The sequence below is a fragment of the Phalacrocorax aristotelis genome, chromosome 4 (genome assembly GCF_949628215.1).
Source record: "Phalacrocorax aristotelis chromosome 4, bGulAri2.1, whole genome shotgun sequence".
Taxonomy (NCBI): domain Eukaryota; kingdom Metazoa; phylum Chordata; class Aves; order Suliformes; family Phalacrocoracidae; genus Phalacrocorax; species Phalacrocorax aristotelis.
In genome coordinates this window covers 52,898,920-52,917,955 of record NC_134279.1, presented here as the reverse complement: position 1 = coordinate 52,917,955, position 19,036 = coordinate 52,898,920, and the positions used below count along the sequence as shown (strand labels likewise).

General features: G+C 41.0%; 1 protein-coding gene across 1 annotated transcript; it reads right to left on the bottom strand.

The window, feature by feature from the left end:
* Positions 1–888: 888 nt before the first annotated feature.
* On the bottom strand, positions 889–18,550 carry LONRF1 (LON peptidase N-terminal domain and ring finger 1). The gene is made up of 12 exons (XM_075091418.1): positions 17,731–18,550; positions 12,436–12,554; positions 9,252–9,374; positions 8,503–8,649; positions 7,808–8,045; positions 7,632–7,722; positions 6,500–6,614; positions 5,800–5,921; positions 4,486–4,644; positions 4,206–4,368; positions 3,673–3,825; positions 889–2,131 (listed from the first exon to the last, which is right to left on the bottom strand). Exons 1-12 carry the CDS (start codon positions 18,350–18,352, stop codon positions 1,973–1,975), a joined length of 2,211 nt encoding a protein of 736 aa, XP_074947519.1. The 5' UTR covers positions 18,353–18,550; the 3' UTR covers positions 889–1,972.
* Between the last annotated feature and the right edge of the window lie 486 nt (positions 18,551–19,036).

Sequence of the window (19,036 nt, the reverse complement as noted above, 5' to 3'; positions counted from 1 at the left end):
GCTGTTTCTTTTTAACAAAGTTTTCTTTTACATGGTTTACAGTTCCAGAAGTAGCACTTACATATATGCATGGGACAGTGCAAACCAAGTGACACTTTATCTGAATTTTTATTTTATTAAAAACTCATGGGAATGTATATAAAACACCTAGAAGCCCCATCTTCTAGCAGACCAGGGAATACTCAATTTCAAAATTAAAGTTCTTCACATGAGGAAAAAAAAAAAATTACCACTAGATTATGTGGGTATTTTCAGCCTGACTACAGGGACATTTTGCTGTCAAGGGGAAAAAAAAAAATCCTGTACCTGTATTCTTAAGACTACGGTGATACGAAGATTAAGTTTCTAAGGTTATAACATACTGAAGTGGAGAAAGAAATGATCCCTTTTCTTCTTTTATTACACAAGTAAAGGTTCCCAAATATTAATCCAGGACTTTATTCAGACAATAAAGAGGAAATTTACCCTAGATATAAGTCCACATTAATACGATCCAGCAGATTTTGGATGGCCTGTAATATCTCAAGCCTTAAATTCCAGAAGAGAACAAGGCCAGAGCATCTGATTAGCATGTCTGTGAAACACCTAACGGTTATGCAAGAACAGTTTCCCACAGCTTTTAATTTTTGTGAAATGCAAACCGCATACAGGAAATGACCTTAATTTAAACAAAATAGATACAAAAGTAGGACACCAGCACAAAGCTTGTCTGACCAATAATCAGTGCAAGACAGGTACTATGATCAGAAACAGATTATGTACATACCAGTTACGCCATGAGGTGCCTGGTGCCCGCAACCTTGATGTAGGTTAAACAGCTGCTTCTGGTTTTACTTAAGATCCCAGATTAGAAGCGTATGGAAAATGAAAGTGATTTTCAGTTTCTGGTAAAGTTAAAAATATTACAAACTTTTAGCTTTTATTGAAAATTAAATATATTAGCAAAAGCAAGATTTAAGAAATATTTTACAAATGATTTACATACAAGAAAGCCAGTATCAGACTTATTCACAAATATGCAAACCTTTAATTACAAAAAGTACCTATTGGCAGCATGATGCTAACCTTGCCACTGCAGTGTGCTCTACTATTGATATGAATAAGGCATAGAACTCACATTTGCACCAACTTAAAAAGTTCAAATAAAACTTTAAGCTTTTAAATCCTGGATGCACAATCCCCAATACACACACGCACACTCACTCTAAGATTTCTTCTTCTAAGCTCTATAAACTCCGTGTGTGCTTTGGAAGAACAGCCAGCCCGGAAAGCCCAGTAGAAGTAACTGGTACTAGCATTTCAGTTTCCTCTTTAACACGTACAGGCCTGGGTATGTAAACCATATTCACAGTTTCAGCATTTTTAGACAGAAGTACCTTTTTTTTTTTTGCATTCATTCCTTAAAATTGGCTCTCAGCTCAGCATACAGTTCATAATGTCACCTGTTTTGTGATGCATACTAGATAACTTAAAAATCTGTGCCATATCAAGATAATTCACCAAGAGTAGTAATATCCAACAGTGACATTCAATACTATATTTCAAATATTTGTGCAAACAGCAAAAGAACAGTTGTATGAGGCAAACATTTGCAAAACCTCCTCAATGTTGTAAACTTGGACTGTCAGCCTTAAGTCCTGCATTTCCCCCCACAGCTTTAAGAAGTCAGTGGCTCAAATCATCAAGTCTCAGAAAGGTTCTCTTCTACATAGTGCAAATCATAATGTAGATAACGTGAAAGACATATCTAGCTGGATTGACTCTGTGCAATCATCAGTGGTCTTCTCTCATAGTCGAGGAACATGTGCATTCAAAGAACCACGTGGTTCAGGAAGTCGGGAGGATGGGGAGGAGAGAAAAAGCAGTTCCATTACACTTCTCAAACCAGCGTTAGATGTGCAAAGGCAGCAAAAATTCCAGCTGCTACTACAACCAGAACAGAGTAACTTTTCAGGAAGACCCAGGCGGTTAGTCACTTGGACTGGTCTCTAGAAAAATATGTGAGTATATGTTGGATTTTTATCAGACGGTCTTTTAAAGACATCATGGAGAGCACTGACAGCTGATATCTGGGGTCTACTGGGAGAACAGCTAGAAGCCACCAACACCAAGCAGGACCGTTGGGCGTTGCCTAAAAATAAAAGATGAGTTTGTTACCCATAACCGATGAGGTATAGTTCACTGACACAAATGCAAAGTCATCGATAACAAAGACTAGTTTAAAGTTTTCTACTAACTAGAGAATTCCAGATCCATGAGATCAGAAGGGTTCTGAAGGAATCTCTTCTGGTTCCTCCCTGACTGAGAAGTCAAATGAAGTACACTTAAACTAAGCTTGATAAAGCAGTTATTTTTAAGACAACAAAGGAAGGTCATAGCTTCCTTTGGAAAATACGACTAAACAAAGGACAATCACCAAAAAAAAACCTCCCTGACAAAAACTAAACCCATCACCTGTCAAGCTATTCTTGAGGCTTGAATATTCTTGAAGCCTACCATTTTCATTACAATTGTCTTTGTTATATTTGAAGGACTCTTCTATCACCTCCCAATTCCACTCCCTTCTCATTACCTCCTTGACAGAACAGGACTCTTCAGATTGGCTGACTGACTCAGATCAGTTTCGTCTAAGTTGATTAAACATACCATGTAACTTTTTCCTGTACTTTATTCAAGTCCCTGCACCAATGCTTAGATGTCATGCCCAGAACTGGACATAACACTCCTCAGCAGAGGTCCTGTCACTGCAGAGAAGATTAATGAGCTCAAATGACTTGCAAAAATATTACTGGTAGCAGCACGCTCCAGGACGACATTTCCTCCCTTGAATCTGTATCACACAGTTGACACATATGTGTTCTATTATAAATCTCAGGTACATACACACAGCAGTGCTGTCCTGCTAGTAATCCTGGTTTTGCACACTTATTCCTCTTTCCTAGTATGTTGGTTTAAACCTGTTTTTTAATTAAATTGTTCTAAAATAACTTCTGAACTCATGCATTGGCCTCCACAGCATCTACAGTCCTCCCAGATCTGTTAATAGAGTCTCATAAAAGTATGTAGCAGATGAGTGAGGGACAGGCTCTCATAAGATCCCATTTGATATATAACTCCACTTCGAAAGCCAATTTTCATTTATTTTTAAATGTTACTTTTCTCCAGCCTCCACTATCTCAGGATCTCACCAACCTTCATTAATTGTTTATAACAACTATTAAAATAGATCATTACAGCTGGTTTCTTAAGAAACATTTCTCAGATGCTGGCAGCTGCAGTTCTTGGCACTAGCTCAGAAAGGAGGAAAGTGTTATTTGTGATTATCTTTTTACCAAAGATTACTACCTGCACATGTCACAGGGGAGAAAATACATTATCTTCCCATTTCAATTCTAACAGCTTTACACAAAACAACAGTTTAAAATGCTACTGGAACTGGGAGTGTTCTCAGTGTACTAGCTTTATCTCCACAGCAGCATAGCATCCTTTCCCGCAAAAACTGTTGAACAGTGACAGAATTGCCTTTTATTGCACATAAGAGAAATAGATGCAAGCCTTATGCCTTCAAAGTTGGGAAGAAAGTCTGTTTTTCTTTTAGTGTTTAGCAGGTGTTAACAGGGTTTTTATTTTTAGAAATAAGCACCTAATAATTGATATTAAATGATGTCTCACCTGTATATTTTCCTCCCTGTCAGGCATTGGCCCAAAGTGCTGAAGAATTTGAGTACGAAATTTGTTTCTTAAGTTTTGGAACCAACTGCAGGCCTGACTGTAAACAAAATTGTGAAGTTCTCTCAGTTTCTTTAGTTCTTCTTGATCAGCAACCTACAGGAGGAATGTTATCAAAATATCATTAAAGAAACAATTAAGGTGTTTGACCTAAATATGAGAAACCATTCTATTTCTACTATATTTAGGTAAGTTTCTTGCACTCTCCTAAACCTTGATTGCTAATGACTGAATAGTAAAGAAGTCCATGATATCTTAAAAAGTTACAGCTTCAAACTAGTGTTCAGACAAGAACAGCTGTATTTTTTTGATGCTTTATAATAAAAATTAAGCTAGCTTCCATTTCTTCCACATGCTGGTACTGAATCTTCCAGTGGTCTAGGGACCTAAAAATTTGAAACAGAGCTCTCAAGAACAAATCAGGCAAAAATCCTGAGATATTAATACCAGTAAGTTTTATACAACAACCTGGATACCTTAACATCTTCCAAATATTCGATGTCTGCAGTGCAATAACCATCTTTCATCCCTCTCCGTAAAACTCTAAATCTCTTTCCACCAACTGTATCAACAACAGACCGTCCATCAGGTAGAAAATGAATGTTCCTAATTTGCAGCATGCATCCATAATCTGCAAAACTAGAAAAGAAACCTTGTCAGAAATGTAACCGCAGAATTCTGAAAGGACACTTTCTATAATTAAAAGAAGAAAATTACATAAGAGATGAGAAGCTTAGAATTAGGATGTAAACCTACCCATTCTGAGAGTCACTTATACACATCCCAAACTGCTTTGTCCCAGTTTCCATACTTCTGCGAATCATTAGTCGGTATCTTGGCTCAAACACATGTAGAGGGCAAGGCACAGTAGGATATGCCATAGTGCAAACAAACATTGGAACATTCTTGGTCAAGCTTCAAGAGAACATCAAAAGAAATACATGGCTTAAAATCTAATCACTGAACTATGCCAAGACGATACATTTTTTTCAGTATACTTGCTGTATGTCAGGTCATAAAGCACTCTTTTCCAAGTTTAATAATAAGCACATTGTAATAATTTTCATAAACAATAACACCACTAATAACAGTCAATACCTATGTACTTATCTGAATACATACTGGACAGTAAATCTCATAGTTGTCTAGTTAGTGAGTATCTCGGCAGTGAATGAAGGGCTTTGTTTTGGGGACAGGGTGTTAGGTTTTTTTTTTCTTTTTGTTTTAGTTTGAGGCATACCAGCCTCATTATGCTCTCAGTTTTCCTGGAACTAGAAAGTTGCAGCAGTAACTACATACTAGCTAAGTCACCATTTCAATTATTTTCAGTGATGGACTCCAGATCACAAGATGCAACCCAGGGTATAATATGCCTCAGCAGGCATAACTGAAGAACAAAGTATTTTTTTCGTGCTATTTTATCAAGCATGTACAGTTGATAGTTAATACAAACAAGTTAGCATTAAAACATGACCAGGTATTTAACTTTAATACCTTTCAGACTATAAAACATAATTCTAATGTATGGATTTTATTACGTAAGTTGCATGAGCTATAGTCTTAAACAGTTTTCCAACATCAATATCAACAGTACATGATGATTTATATGAAGAATTCTACTAGAGATAAACATCAAGATTACAAAAACTCCCAGTGTTTCCTTTTCATCACATCTATCTTTATACAATTAAAGTCTATCATGAACTGCTTGGAAAGAAATGCAACTATCTGACACTCGGCCACCAGCTTAAGAGAACAATTCCATTAACAGCAGCAAAGCTAAAACTGCAGCTCCAGGACAGTGCGCACACAGAGAAATGGAAGGGCAAACGTATTTTGTAGAGGACTTGAGAGCCTTCCATTGTCACTCTCAAAGTGTGATTTTTTTATTTCCACAGCAGTTAAAACGATTTTGTGAAATACACATTTAAGACACCAAATTAACATGTATTTATACTCCCTGCATTCATAATATGCCATTATCAATAATCACAAAAATGATAAAGCATTTCTAAAAAGGATTTCCATACTAATCTCTCAAGTTTTCTAGATAAAAGACAGCAAGCTTACTCTGAGTGTTCAGCTGTTTCTTCAGCATGAATTCTTTTTCTCTCATGTAATTCATCAGATAAATATTTCATTATTAATTCCTCCAGCAGTTCTGTGATGCTATATCTTCTGCTTGCAAGGTACTGTAAGCAATTTAAAAAAAATTTATCTTCAAATATATTAACAAAATACTTGAGAAAATGCAGATTTCATTTAAAACCACGATATATGAAATGTGTCATAAACTAGATTTAAACCCATGAAAACTTACAGCTCTCAGGTTCTTACGTTTCATTACTTAAAACCTAATGTTACTCTAATATTTGAAAAAGAGATTCTGTTTTAGTTCTCAGTGTCTGACAACTCAAGTGTCTAACTCGGGTCATATTTCTATGCTTCCCAGAGATGGAACTTATTTCCCAGGTTATACAGCCATACAAATAAGGGAAGTGTACAGAAATCAGAGAGGGTTTACTGAATAGTTGCCAAAGTTTACAAACACTTAGGATTTAATTGCACCAGTAAAGCAGATGGTCACAGAAACATAAAACCTCTAAGACCCTGAGGCAAACCTCATCAACTTGCATTGACAAAGTTTGTCTCAAGATTTTCCTTTCTAGCAGCAATCCATAACCCAAGGGAATCCCCGTTGGGTTTAAGTGGAACAACCTTTAAAATTATATAGTATTTGTATTTGTGAACTCTACTGAGAAACACTTACCTCTTTCAAACTCTCCTTACAGAGTGGACACTGAGGAGCATGGTCTAAACACCGTTCCAAGCAACCTTTGCAAAAAGTATGTCCACAAGGGGTTGTGACTGGCTCAAAGAATAGCCTGAAACAAGGTTATTAAAAGTTAGATACCATGGCAAGCATGTGTTTTGCTAAAAAAGTCAGTGATCACCCTCTTTAATTTTTAAGACTAGTTATACTAGGGATGTTGTGGAGGCTCCTTACCTGGAGACATTCAAAACCTGCCTGGACATGTTCCTGTGCCCCCTGCTCTGGGTGTGCCTGCTCAAGCAGGGGGGATGGACAAGATGATCTCAGAGGTCCCTTCCAACCCCTACTATTCTGTGATTCTATACCATTACAAAGCAGAGAAAATTAATCCCGTATCTCCTTACTCTACTTTTTCCCCTATACTACAGTTTGTTTCCATTCACCACTGCACCACTCTTTTTTTTGCGTTTTCCGATGAACCTGGACACCTTTCAATACTCTGAATATCCAAACATTTATCCCTGTGAACAAAGATTTTGGTCTCACTACACAGAGATTCAAAATATGCAAAATTAAGTGATTCTTTGACGAGCTAAGTTGTTTTAATAGCAGTATTACTTAGTAGTAATGTAACTACGGACAGTTTAGTATACGCCATATGTTTTATTGTATTTATTCTGAAAACCAAGATGACTCAAAAAGAGCTTTCAAATACATCAGCTACATTTAAGTTGACTAACATTCTGAAGTATCTGCATCTCCTAGACAAATGAGAGATTCACAGGCAATACTTGTAAGCATCAGCCTTCCCAAAATAATAAGTTAAACAGTTTTATTGAGTGAAAAAACCCTTAACATTTAACCGTGAAAGATTGTCCTTTTTAGGTTACCAGTTAACAACGCCAAGTTTAATCTAAAAGGCAGCTCGATTAAAATAATGCTGTATTATACAGCGCTACAGCAAGTGACACATTTAAATAAGCATTTAACTGCAGGGATAGAGGAAGGCTGAAGATTATTGACTGATGTCAGAACTCATCACAACCTCTAAGTACCTCAGTTCATATGTGTAACAGATGTGTTGCCAAGCATCTGTAACAGAAATACTGAATCAAGGAGGAAATCTCACCTCATACACAGAGAGCACTCAAAATCTGATATATCAATCAAATCCCCTGGAATTGTCCCAAAAGCCAGTGTCATGTCCCTTTTTGTAGTTTCTAAGAAAAAGCAAAACAAAATATTTATTCAAAGGAAGAGACAAGACGGTAAATACTTTAAATTTCCAAGTAAGTGACTGTTTACCTCCTTGCTTTTTGTGTTTGTTTCTTCCATCTTCACATATAACTGTATCCTGTTCTGAAAAGGAAAGCTTTCTTTTCAACAAAGCACCTTTTTCTTGGCCAGAGAGAAGGGGTTCAGAAGACACTCTTTTTAAGCCATCTTCCTTGGCAAGGTCTTTTGTTGAGTTAAGAGCATGGGCAGACTGTGCACGATTTAAACTTCCACTGACAGGCTCCAGTACCTTCAATCCTCCTAAACTCTATAACAGTAAGATGAACTGAACTGTACTTAAAGAGTAGCATAAATCAGGTATATAAGATGTGAATGTGCAACGATAGATAAGCCAAACTGATGCCCACAGTTAGTTCACTAGTTAACTAGAGGAATTGGGTAAGTCAAGACAGTATTCAAATTTGCGTAGCATTAACAATCTAAAAATCTTCACCTGCTTCAAAGAGAAGAAAAACTGTATTTCTTTGTTTTTAAGTCACTAATATAAAATCTCAGTACCTTCCAACAAATACTTCATTGGAATGAGGAGCCTAACACTCCAAATGAAATACCTTACTCCCAAATCACAGATCTTTTCTTCCAATTTAGCCAACTACAGAAAGTCAGCATTTAGATTCCGAAGTAAGTATGAGAAATAAAGATATTGGAACATCTGATGTTTGTGTATCAGCCAAAGAGAAAAGGTATCCTATAGTTTTTGTTACCTGCTCAGGACAAAGCTGTGAGTTGCAGTAAGACTCAGTCACCTCAGAACCAAGTAGAAAAGGTTTATTTCTAATATGGGGTGAATTCCAAGCAGGCTCCTTCAAACTCTCTCCCAACTTCTCTGGTGACAGCACATCACACAATGTCTAGAAGACAAATAATTAATAACAATAATAAAGCTATAAATAATAATAAAGCTATGTCTTGATCCTTTTTCATAAAACCAAATACCAATAATAGGAATGTAATCTATATGAAGTTATCCTCGTAAATAGAGCTGTAACTGAGAAAGAACAGTTGAGAACAAGCAGAAGCCTATGAACCTGTATCACTAAAAAGAAATTTATCTAGAAATCTTTTCTACTACAAGTGAGCTCTTCAAACAGAGTTAGGCATTATCAATTCATTATTGGGCAGCTTTTTCAATGTAAATTTTTATTATCAAAGGAAAAATGTTGTGCTCTAGGCACAAAGGAGTTCAACTTTGAATATTTAACTTGCTGTCTGCTTTCCAGTTTTCTAGATTTTCATTTAGTGACTTCAGAAGCATGCATACTTTGAAAGGTGTACTTAAACTTGTACATTAGGACTGTCTCTTCAACATGGTATATCTTCAAAGGAACAAATCTGCCACCTGAACCTTCTCTGTGTGTATTGAAGATTTTTAGGTGCTCAAAGTCTACCATAATGGGAGCTTTATAATGGAACCAAGTCAGAGATAGTAATCCAGTTTTATAGATAAAATTACCCTTTCTACTTCTAGCTTGGCTGGAAGAAAGTCCTCATCAAGGGCTAAGCACTGTAGAAACAGTTGTAAGGCATCACCTACAAAGCCAGAGTTTTGCAGCACTTTTCCTTTCTGGAAGTAGACCTGAAAAACAGAATCCATGAAGACATCTCTAGAGAGTATGTAGAACTGCAGTATCCATCTCAGAGGCATTACAACAGAGTTACAATCAAAACCCTCAACGACAAAAAGAACATAGCTCTTCAACAAACTTCAGCTGTGCACAGTGTGGATGACCTATATGCCTTGTCTAACATACACCCCCTACAGCGTTGAAAAGAGTCACGAGGCACGCTGGTGTTAGTCTCTTTCCAGTTAATTTGTTTTGGCTTACACGAAGGGTTAAAAACCTGACTAGTGCTGAATTCACAAAAGGCCTTAATTTCCCTTATCTGTGAGCCTTTGGAGGGGAAGGGGGACATGCAATGCAAATTATTGCATAAACTCATACAACAGCCTACACAATACCCTTTTTGCCCTCTTTGATTAAAAGCCTTATGGTTCCAGCCTGCAGGAAAAGGGTAACTACAAAGAAAACAATCCACACCACCTCCCTTATGCACATCTTAAACTATATTCCTAACACAAAACATTGCACTTTTGGAATTGCTTCCTCCAACTGTATCTTATCTTGAACACAAGACATCAGCTCGAGGTATGTCATGGTTTTAGCTGGGAGTTAATTTTCTTCACTCTAGCTGGTATAGTGCTGTGCTTTGAACTTAGCACGAAAAAAAAATGTTGAGATAACACACAGATGTGTTGGCTGTTGCTGGGTAGCGCTTGTACTAGTCAAGGACTTTTCCAGCTTCCCATGCTCTGCTGGGTACACAAGAAGTCGGGAGGGGAGGGGGCACAGCCAAGAGAGCGGATTCAAACTGGCCAAAGGGATATTCCATATAATGTAACGTCATGTCCAGTATGCTAACTGGGAGGAGGTGGCCGGGGGAGGGGGACGGAAGCAGCAATCACAGCTCAGGGACAGGCAGCATCGGTCGGCGGGTGGTGAGCGGCTGTATCGTTTGTTTCTGTAGTTTGGTTTTTTTTCCTTTTTTTCTTTCCCTTCCTTTTCCATTTTATTATATTAACATTATTGTCATTATTATCATAATCATTATTATAATTATTATTTTATTGTAATTATTAAACTGTGCTTATCTCAACCCACAAGTTCTTTTGCTCTTCCGATTCTCTTCCCCATCCCACAGGGGTTGGGGGGGAGTGAGCGAGTGGCTGCGTGGTGTTCAGTTGCCAGCTGAGGCTGAACCATGACAGGGTGGGGGAGGAGGAATAAAATCTGTTTACTGTATAAAAAGGGGAGAAAAGATTACTGAATTTTGCTGAACCTGCCAATAACTATATGATGATGGAACTAAGTCGTCCCTTATTCAACTTGCATTTGCAGTAATATAAATAGAAATTAGATAAAAACAAGTTATCTAACAAAAGTGAGATAAACCAACATCTATTTGTATGGGAGATTTTGGATAATGGGCCAGAAAACTGAATTAAAAAACAAACCAAAACAAAACCCAAAACAAATCTAAAAAAAAAACAACCAACCAACAAAACCCCAGAGTGCAGTTTCTATGGAACAACTGCCAGTATTAACAGTAGTCTGCTGAACAAGACTGTCAGATAATGGCATGCATCATCTTTGGTGGATTTGGGCAATTTCATTAAGATGTATCCTGAAGAAGGGAAGTATGCTAATCCTCCTCTTTCAGTTCATTTTCCTACAGAAATAAGAATTGTTAGAGGAATCCACCAAACCAAGCTCAGTTAAGTGAAGTGAGGTTTCTTCCGAACATATAAAAAGAAGTAGACAGTAGACTACCAATGCTGAGGCAAAAAGCAGGATGCTCTCTGACTTTGCAGTAGCCATGGAACTGCTGAACACAGGAGACAGCAAGACAGCAGCCATTATCTCCCCTTGTGTGGCAAGATTTTGCAGCTCCTGCTGTGCTCAGCATTTAGACAGTGCTGTAATACACAGTATCTTGAGGTTCTGAAGGCCAGTGACTCCCCAGCTGCCTGCACTATTTGCAGAGCTCTGTTCCCACTGAGTTTCTTTGGGCTTCTTGAAGAAAAAGTTTCCAAGATAAAACAGCAAAGTGTCCTTGTCTTAGTAAAAAATTAATAAATAAACAAAACGAACCCCAAGCTCCAGCTGTTACAAGTTACATCACCATAAACTATCCCAACTCCAAGTACTGTAGCCACTAAAAGGGCCCCAAACACATGCATACGTTTTTAGCCAATACTATTGCAAAATAATTTATTGCTTGTGCTAAATATTTTTTGACTCTTTGGTATTATTTGGAAAAGAAAACTGTGTTGTCCTATTTAGATAGCAAACTCTTTTACCAATAAAACTCAAAAACTATGAGAGAAATGTTGCCTTAACATAGAGCCAAGAATTCTAGTCCTGACTGGCAACAGTGCTCACTCATCTCATGTGATATTCTCAATGAACAGATAATGCTTAAAATGCTGTAACTTTGGGAAATACAATCAAAATATAAATACTTCAGGAAAGTGCAGAGTTTTAAAAGGACTAAGTTGTACGTAGCATAAGAAATTTTAAAACCCAATTACATCAACCTCCCAAATGTACAGGTCTCAGAAGTTCTGCTTTCAAGCAATTAAAGCTGGCTGCACAACTTCAGCCAACCATCGGGTAAATAACATTAAGCTCAAGTTAAATTTGTAAATATTTAATCACTTTTCTTAAGAGAACACACAGAGTATTCTTATAAAGAAAGGAACTAATCAATAGCAAGTAACTACAGACAGCACAAAAGTACTTCATAATACTTGCCAAAATGTCAGTTCTACTGTACTTAACCCTTCGTCCAAAGACACCATGTTGCAATACGAAATAAAAATATCTGAAGTATTTTATATAGGCTAAATTAACAGTTCCAAGCAAATTTGTCAATCAGCTCTAACCTGCCATACTCAGCAGTAGCCTGCCTCATGGAAGTAACTATTTTAAGATACCTTTTAGCATTTAGCATGTCTTACAAGCTAATGCTTAAGGTAGCTAATGTAGGTTCCTAACCTGATGCAAGTATATCTATAAAATTAATGAATTCTAAATTAAGCACAGAGTTTGAAGAATGAAGAGTTCATATCAACTTACCTCTGGCCAATTTGGCATTTTAGAAATAACAAAATTTAGATCTTCTATGGCTGTTTTGTATTCTTGGAGGCCAACATATGACTCGGCTCTGTAAATTCGTAGCATCAAGTCACTGGAATCTGAAGACAAAAATTAAGTAGCTTTTAATAATTCAGAAATTCATAATTTTTAATTAGATATGCTTTCATAGTGATCTGTCATAACCACACTTTTACGTACCATACTTTCAAAATTACTGGAGTACATTCTCCCCCACTTCCCAGTGTTTGGGTAATGAAAGCAGCAGTAATTCCATGCTCATGTCTCCCAAGCTAAAGACCAAATTTTGTACCCTCTAACGTTATCTCGCAGCAACAAGAAAATGTATTTTGAAAGATCTAACACTGAGGCGACAGAATGCAGTATTGCTCAGTACTGCTGTGACAACAAAAACTGAGGACTAAGTGGACTTTAGCTTCACAGTACCTCCATTCGAAACCCAAGAAATCTGGGAATTCACCGCGCTTGTGCTGAAGTCTGAGTGTTGCAAAGTTTCCTTTCAAACATTCAAGTTTTTCTTTAGACTGTCATTTGTTTTTGTAGTGCCCAACCCCTTGCAACTATGGCTGGAGATACACGTGCCACTTTCACAATGGTATCCATCTGGTAAGTACCAGAAGTAGGCTTTATCACTATGTGGTCTAAAAAGAGACAGCCAGTACCGTAAAGCCTTTAACACCGGCTGGCAGCCCTGTTGTACTAGTGGAACTTCTGCAGTGGGAAAACATGAGTACATGTTCAGTAAAGACAAGTTCTCATGTCCAACATACAGCATTTTGCACTTTTAGTACAGCAACCTCTAAATGGGAAGCACACCCATCTCCATGCCACTAAAACTATGGTTTTCATAACACAACTGTAGTTGTTGCTTGGAAAAAAATGCCAGCACACTGCTTTGTTCTTGATTTTTTTTTAATACAGCTGTGCTTTTCATTGAATGAGATAAACAAGTCAAACATTGGTCTACTGTAAATAATACTAAAATTAAATAGTTCTTTAAGTTTGTTTCAACAAAATTTTCTTGGGAAGGGATCATTTCAATTTGATAATCTGTCTTAGTCTATTTGAAACGTCTGGTTTAATTTTTCATGATTTCCAACATTGGCTTGGTTTACATTTAAAAGCCAGACTGATCACATATTCCAACATATTGCTTACTATTTAGATCCACAATGCTGCATGCAAAAGGACCTTAATGGAGAAGAGTCAAGAAAATCAAAACTGACAGAAGATTTCACAGCTGAAACTAAAGCAGTGTCTTTGGAGTTGACGGTTCTCCTTTAAACAAATATTCCCAAACCTGGTTTGTTTGGTTTTGGTTTTATTTTAGACATAATAAAATGTATTAACAGAGGTCTGGGAAATAGTCTCTGTCTGACTTAAGCAGGTAATTCCACAAGCAAAACTCTGAAGCCTGCTTTCCTGTGGCTTTGTGTTTTGTGACTCTTACAGCCTAGTGAAGCGGGAGCTCAGATCAAACTCTTCAGACCATTTTTTCTGTTGTATTTGACTCTTTGGTGTCCAGAGTTAGTATCAAACCAAATTCTTTTCTTCAGACGTAGCAGTTAAGTGCAGATCTTTGACAAGCTACCTATCTGCACATAATCAGAGGGAGCCCATCTTTTGCAGACTTTCAAGTGTAGAAAATGAACTGAAGAACTCCGGAGCCTTCCTTTCTGGGGACGGGGTGAGGGGTAGTTTGAAGATAAAAACGTCAGTTCAAGTCTACAGCAGGTGGACATTTTGTCCATTTCTTTTTCAAAGAGAAATGCACGGTTCCAATTGAACTGGTACAAAACAAAGGGCTAAACCAAGAACCTGGACCACAACCAACTGGTCCCTGCTACCAAACACACAAACACTGCCAATGAATGAGCCATACATAAAACAAATTGGGTCTAAACATTTGCAAGACCAAAAGATTTAAATTTTATGTCCAATTCTGCTACCATAATTTAATTTTTAGGCTCTGTAATTGTGAAAACATCGTTTTGCAATGTTTCAGCATATATTTTGATGCTTGCCACCTAAAAAGGAGGATGCAAAACTATTTCAAATCCTCAGACTGAAGACTAAACAGAGCAGAAACACAACTTGTGCTTGAATATTCAATTTCAGTAACCCAATATATTGTAAATACAGAAATCAGTCACTTCTGACATACCCAAAGAGAGATGATTTTAAGAAAAAAGACACCAAGTACTTTCAGCGCAGAACTGTACATACCAGTTATTATTACATTAACAGGAAAGTATACAAAGGTGTACACCCCACTCATTATGAGTTCTTTTATTACACTACTTCCAAAGCATCTGCTCCTGGCTACTATCAACACCAGTATAGCAATAAATGGACCACCTCTGGTCTTATCCTGCATGCTTTTTATATGATTCTTAAAAAGTATACCAAATTCTTCAAAATAAGATGTGCATATCACAACCACTACGCAGAAAAACTTTAGTATTTATTAATACAGTACTACAAGGTCATGCCAATGATCAGGGGTTAGAACACACAACCCATGAGGAGAGGCTAAGAAAACTAGGCTTGTTTAGTGAAAAACAGTTCCCGAAGGCCTTGGGAGAGGCCAACAGCCTTCCAGAATCCAAGAGGAGGCTACCTAGAAGACTCTTTACTGAAGTGCATGGGGAAAAAACAAGAGACAATGGCTATAACCTGAAACAAGAGCAGTTCTAACTTGAAATAAGGAGAAAATTTTTCACTATGAGGATAATTAACCTTTGAGCAGGTTGCCCAGAGAGGCTATGGAATCTTCATCCTTGTAGGTTTTCACGATCCAGCTGGACGAAACCTTAAGCAAACTGCTCTGAACTCAATGTTTATTCTCCTTTGAACAGGAGATTGCTTGGTCAACAGTCCTCCTGAGGCCCACTCCAGCAGGAATGAGCCTGTGATTCAGACCAAACTCAAGCCTATTAGCTGTGTGTTTCAGGATACTTGATTAAAGACAAGCTGTACTTGGATTTTAATCCAACAGACTTCCTTTAACTAAACTATCTCATTTCAACCCCTGCAAGAAATATATTAACTATATGAATGTTAACATTCCTTATGTATTTCAAAAGTCACATCTGCATCACAGCAAATATTTCTCTTTCAGATGTTTCAGGAAATGTAAGAAAGTTATAAAAAGATGCCGTTGAGTAACAGTTTAGTGCCAATGCCTTATTCAGGACATCAGATTTATGTTTATCATCATTTTTTAACTCTCCACCTGCATTAAGAAGAGAGATGGACTAGCAGTGAGGAAACACTGAAACAGAACATGAATGTGTTTAAGCATGGACAGATTTCTTATGCTACATCTTTTCCACCTCTAAGTGTTTGCATGAATTCATGTTCTGGAGGAACACAGAAAGTGTACCAGCAGTTATTAATCAGTTCTCTATTGGCCTGAAGTCACTTTCAATTTGTAGTTGTGTGCCTGCAGCACTATATTGACATTTAATGTACGCCCACATTCTGATTCATGAAGTTCTGTAGTATCTTTACCAGAATACTTGGAACATTGATAGCTCTCAGGACTGGAGACACAGGAAAGAGTTGTACAAAGGATTTTAAGCTTCTAGCACTTAATTCTAGCACAGGTACTGAAACTGAGTAATAAAAACATAGATAAACACCACAGCTGATAACTACTCTCAAACTTTAAAGCCATTTTAAAGCCAAAATTTAAGACGTAGCTTAACAAAAAAGGTCTCAAAATTCTTTCCCCACAGATATGTAAATGGAATTTCTAAATCCATAAAAGAAAGATTAATTGGAATCTGTAGAATTAATTTTCTCTTTTAATGTTCTTTCAAAACAGTCTTGAAACATGAAACAGGACCCTGTAAACATTTGTGCTCGATAATGGATCAGCTTGTAGTTGAAGGCTACTGAGTTTTGACTCCGTTTCTTTGTGACTTGTATGAATCAATGCCGTCCTGCTGTTCAGAACACACCAAGAAAAAAGAAAGTCTGCTTCTCACAGTTCCATGATTTAAAATAGATCAGCCACCTTCTCAGGTCACATCTATCCCATATCCTACATTTTAGGAAACACCCCAGCAAATAACATGGAATTGAAGACCACAACTGAACCTCTTTAAATTATGTTGCCAAAAGGCAGATAAAAAAATATATCTGAGATTTAATCCCACCTACAATTTATTCTGAAACTAGAACTAATGTATCTCCCCAGAACAGACTGAAAGAATTTGACTTATACAAGCTTTCGGGTTTTTTCTCTGCTGCATACAACTGTGCAAGTGTAACGCACTTGATCTGTAAAAATAATAATTCCTAAATTTCTTCACAGAAATAAAATGGCACAAATGGAAATGGAACCCCACAGGTAACCAGGTGTTAAAATCCATAGTCAAATGAAACCAACAAGGGAATCTGTCACTGGATCCATCTAGGTATATCGACCACACAAATTTGATGCCCTCTACAAAGGCTAAACTCTGAAAAACTGGCTGCATCTCAAGCGCCCACGGTACCAGACATATTGCTTGCGATCCACACAGGACAGTCTAAATGCGTGCCTCTACCTCCCATCTTTGCACCCTCTCCCAACACTGTATTATAAAACTTCAACCACACCCACTTATGATGTCACTGCCATTACACAACCTGTCCCCCTCCATGCCTGCCTGCTTATGCAACGGGGCCCGGCCTGCTGGGAATTGTCTCGGTGACACTTACAACTGTGAAAATAGGTCTCTCTCAGGAAACAAGGTTAAATACAGCGGCAGAATGTACCTTGTCCGTGCACAGCGATTGCTAACTACGAAACAAAACAAAGCCCACAAACTCTCTGTACACAAGCCCCACGAAAGCATGGGGGGCAGGGGGGAGACACGGAGAAGCCCAGGCCGGACGCCCCTCCGTGCCTCTGGAGCGTACCCCGCCACCAGGCTCGGCGCTCAGCCGAGGTCCGAGCGGCGGCGACTCCCGCAACCGGTCCACCCGCTCCGCCCGGCCACGGGGAGGTTCCTTCAGCCCTCGCAGCAAACTCGAGAAAACTTCGGATGTTCTTCAGCGGTCCGTTTCGACCACCGACGGCCGCGGCGGCAGGGGACAGGGGCTGAAGGGCGGGAAGGGGACACCCGCCCACCCGCTCCCGCACACCTCCAGCCACCCGGGCTCCGCTACCGGCCCCTCACGCCGCGGGCGGGCCAGGGGCGGGAGCGCGGTGGGCGAGCCCCGCGGGACCAGGCGGAGGAAGAGCCCGCTCCCCACAAGCCTCACCTGCTCGCAGAGCCTGGCTGGCGGCGCCCAGCGCCTCTCGGAAGCGGCCCTGGGCCAGCAGCTCCTCCAGCCGGCTCGCCGTCCCGGCCCTCTGGCACTCGCCCGGGAACCACTTCTCCGCCAGCTGGTTGAGGACGACGCTGGTCCGCAGCGGGGCAGCGGCCGTGCTGGTGCCCCCCGCCGGCAGCAGCCAGTCCCGGCAGCGGCGGCAGCGGGCCCGCAGCTCCCTCCGGAGACAGCGGCGGCAGTAGGTGTGCCCGCACGGGACGGTGACCGGCTCGCTCAGGAACCTGCCGCACCCGCAGCAGCGCAGCGGCCCCTCGGCGGCGGCGCCGCCCTCCGCCGCGGCCCCCCAGCCCCGGCCCGGCCCCAGTCGCAGGCGGTAGTTCAGCACCAGGCAGTCCACCAGGGTCCCGAGGCGCTGGGGTCCGGCCAGCGGGCCGAGGCACAGCGGCGCCAGGGACGCGCCCACCGCTTCCTTCAGGCGGGTCCCGGGCACCAGCCCTTCGCCCAGCCGCGGCGGCGGCAGCTGCCGCTCTCCGTCCGCCTCTTCGCCCGGGCTGCCGCTGCCGCCCGGCTCCGGCAACACCTCCGAGCCCGGGGCCAGGGGAGAGAACGCCATCGGCTGCCCGGCTCCGGCGAGGGGGGTGTGGCGCTCCCGCTCCGGCCGCCGGGCTCGGCTCCGCGCACGACGCTGAGGCACTGGCGGCGCGAGGAGGAGGAGAAAGCCAGGCACCCTCGCGGGCAGGAGGCGGGTAGAGGGGAGAAGGGTCACGTGCGCGCCTCCCCGCGCGCCACCCGGGACACCACGGTCCCCCGCCCTGCGAGGCGGCGGCGCGCGCCCGACGCTACCCCCCTTTCAAACCTCTCCGTCGCGCGCCCTCGCCCCGCCGGCTTACATAAACGGCGACGTCAGCTGACGGAGGGGCAGGCGAGGCCGGCCATTGGCGGCGAGCGACACGGCGAAGGGGCGGGGCTAAGGGGGAAGGAGGTTACAAAACACCGCTCCATGAGCGCGCCGCTGCTGTGGGGCGGGGCTGGCGCCAGGGTGGCCGGGGTGTGAGTCGGGAGGGGGTGGTGGAGCGGGAGGCAGGGGCGGGGCAGGGCAGGGAGGGGAGTGTCGTTCCCCGGGCGCCCGTCACCGCCCGCCCGCCGCGGAGCGGGGCCGAGCTCGCTCCCCGCCCCGAGGCTGAGGGAGAGCGCGGTGCGGCGGGGAGGGAGCGCCTCAGCGGGGCCGGGGGGGGGAGGGGGAGGAGGAGGGTGGTTCGCCGGGGAAGAGGGGCAGGCCTGCGGGGAGCGGCTGCTG

Excerpts from the sequence above, each read along its gene's own strand:
- LONRF1 (XM_075091418.1), bottom strand. The coding sequence starts at position 18,352 with ATGGCGTTCTCTCCCCTGGCCCCGGGCTCGGAGGTGTTGCCGGAGCCG. Across the intron at positions 9,375-12,435 it reads AAATGCCAAATTGGCCAGAG|GTCTACTTCCAGAAAGGAAA; the intron begins GTAAGTTGATAT and ends TCTGTTTTTCAG. Across the intron at positions 4,369-4,485 it reads ATAAGTGACTCTCAGAATGG|TTTTGCAGATTATGGATGCA; the intron begins GTAGGTTTACAT and ends TTTCTTTTCTAG.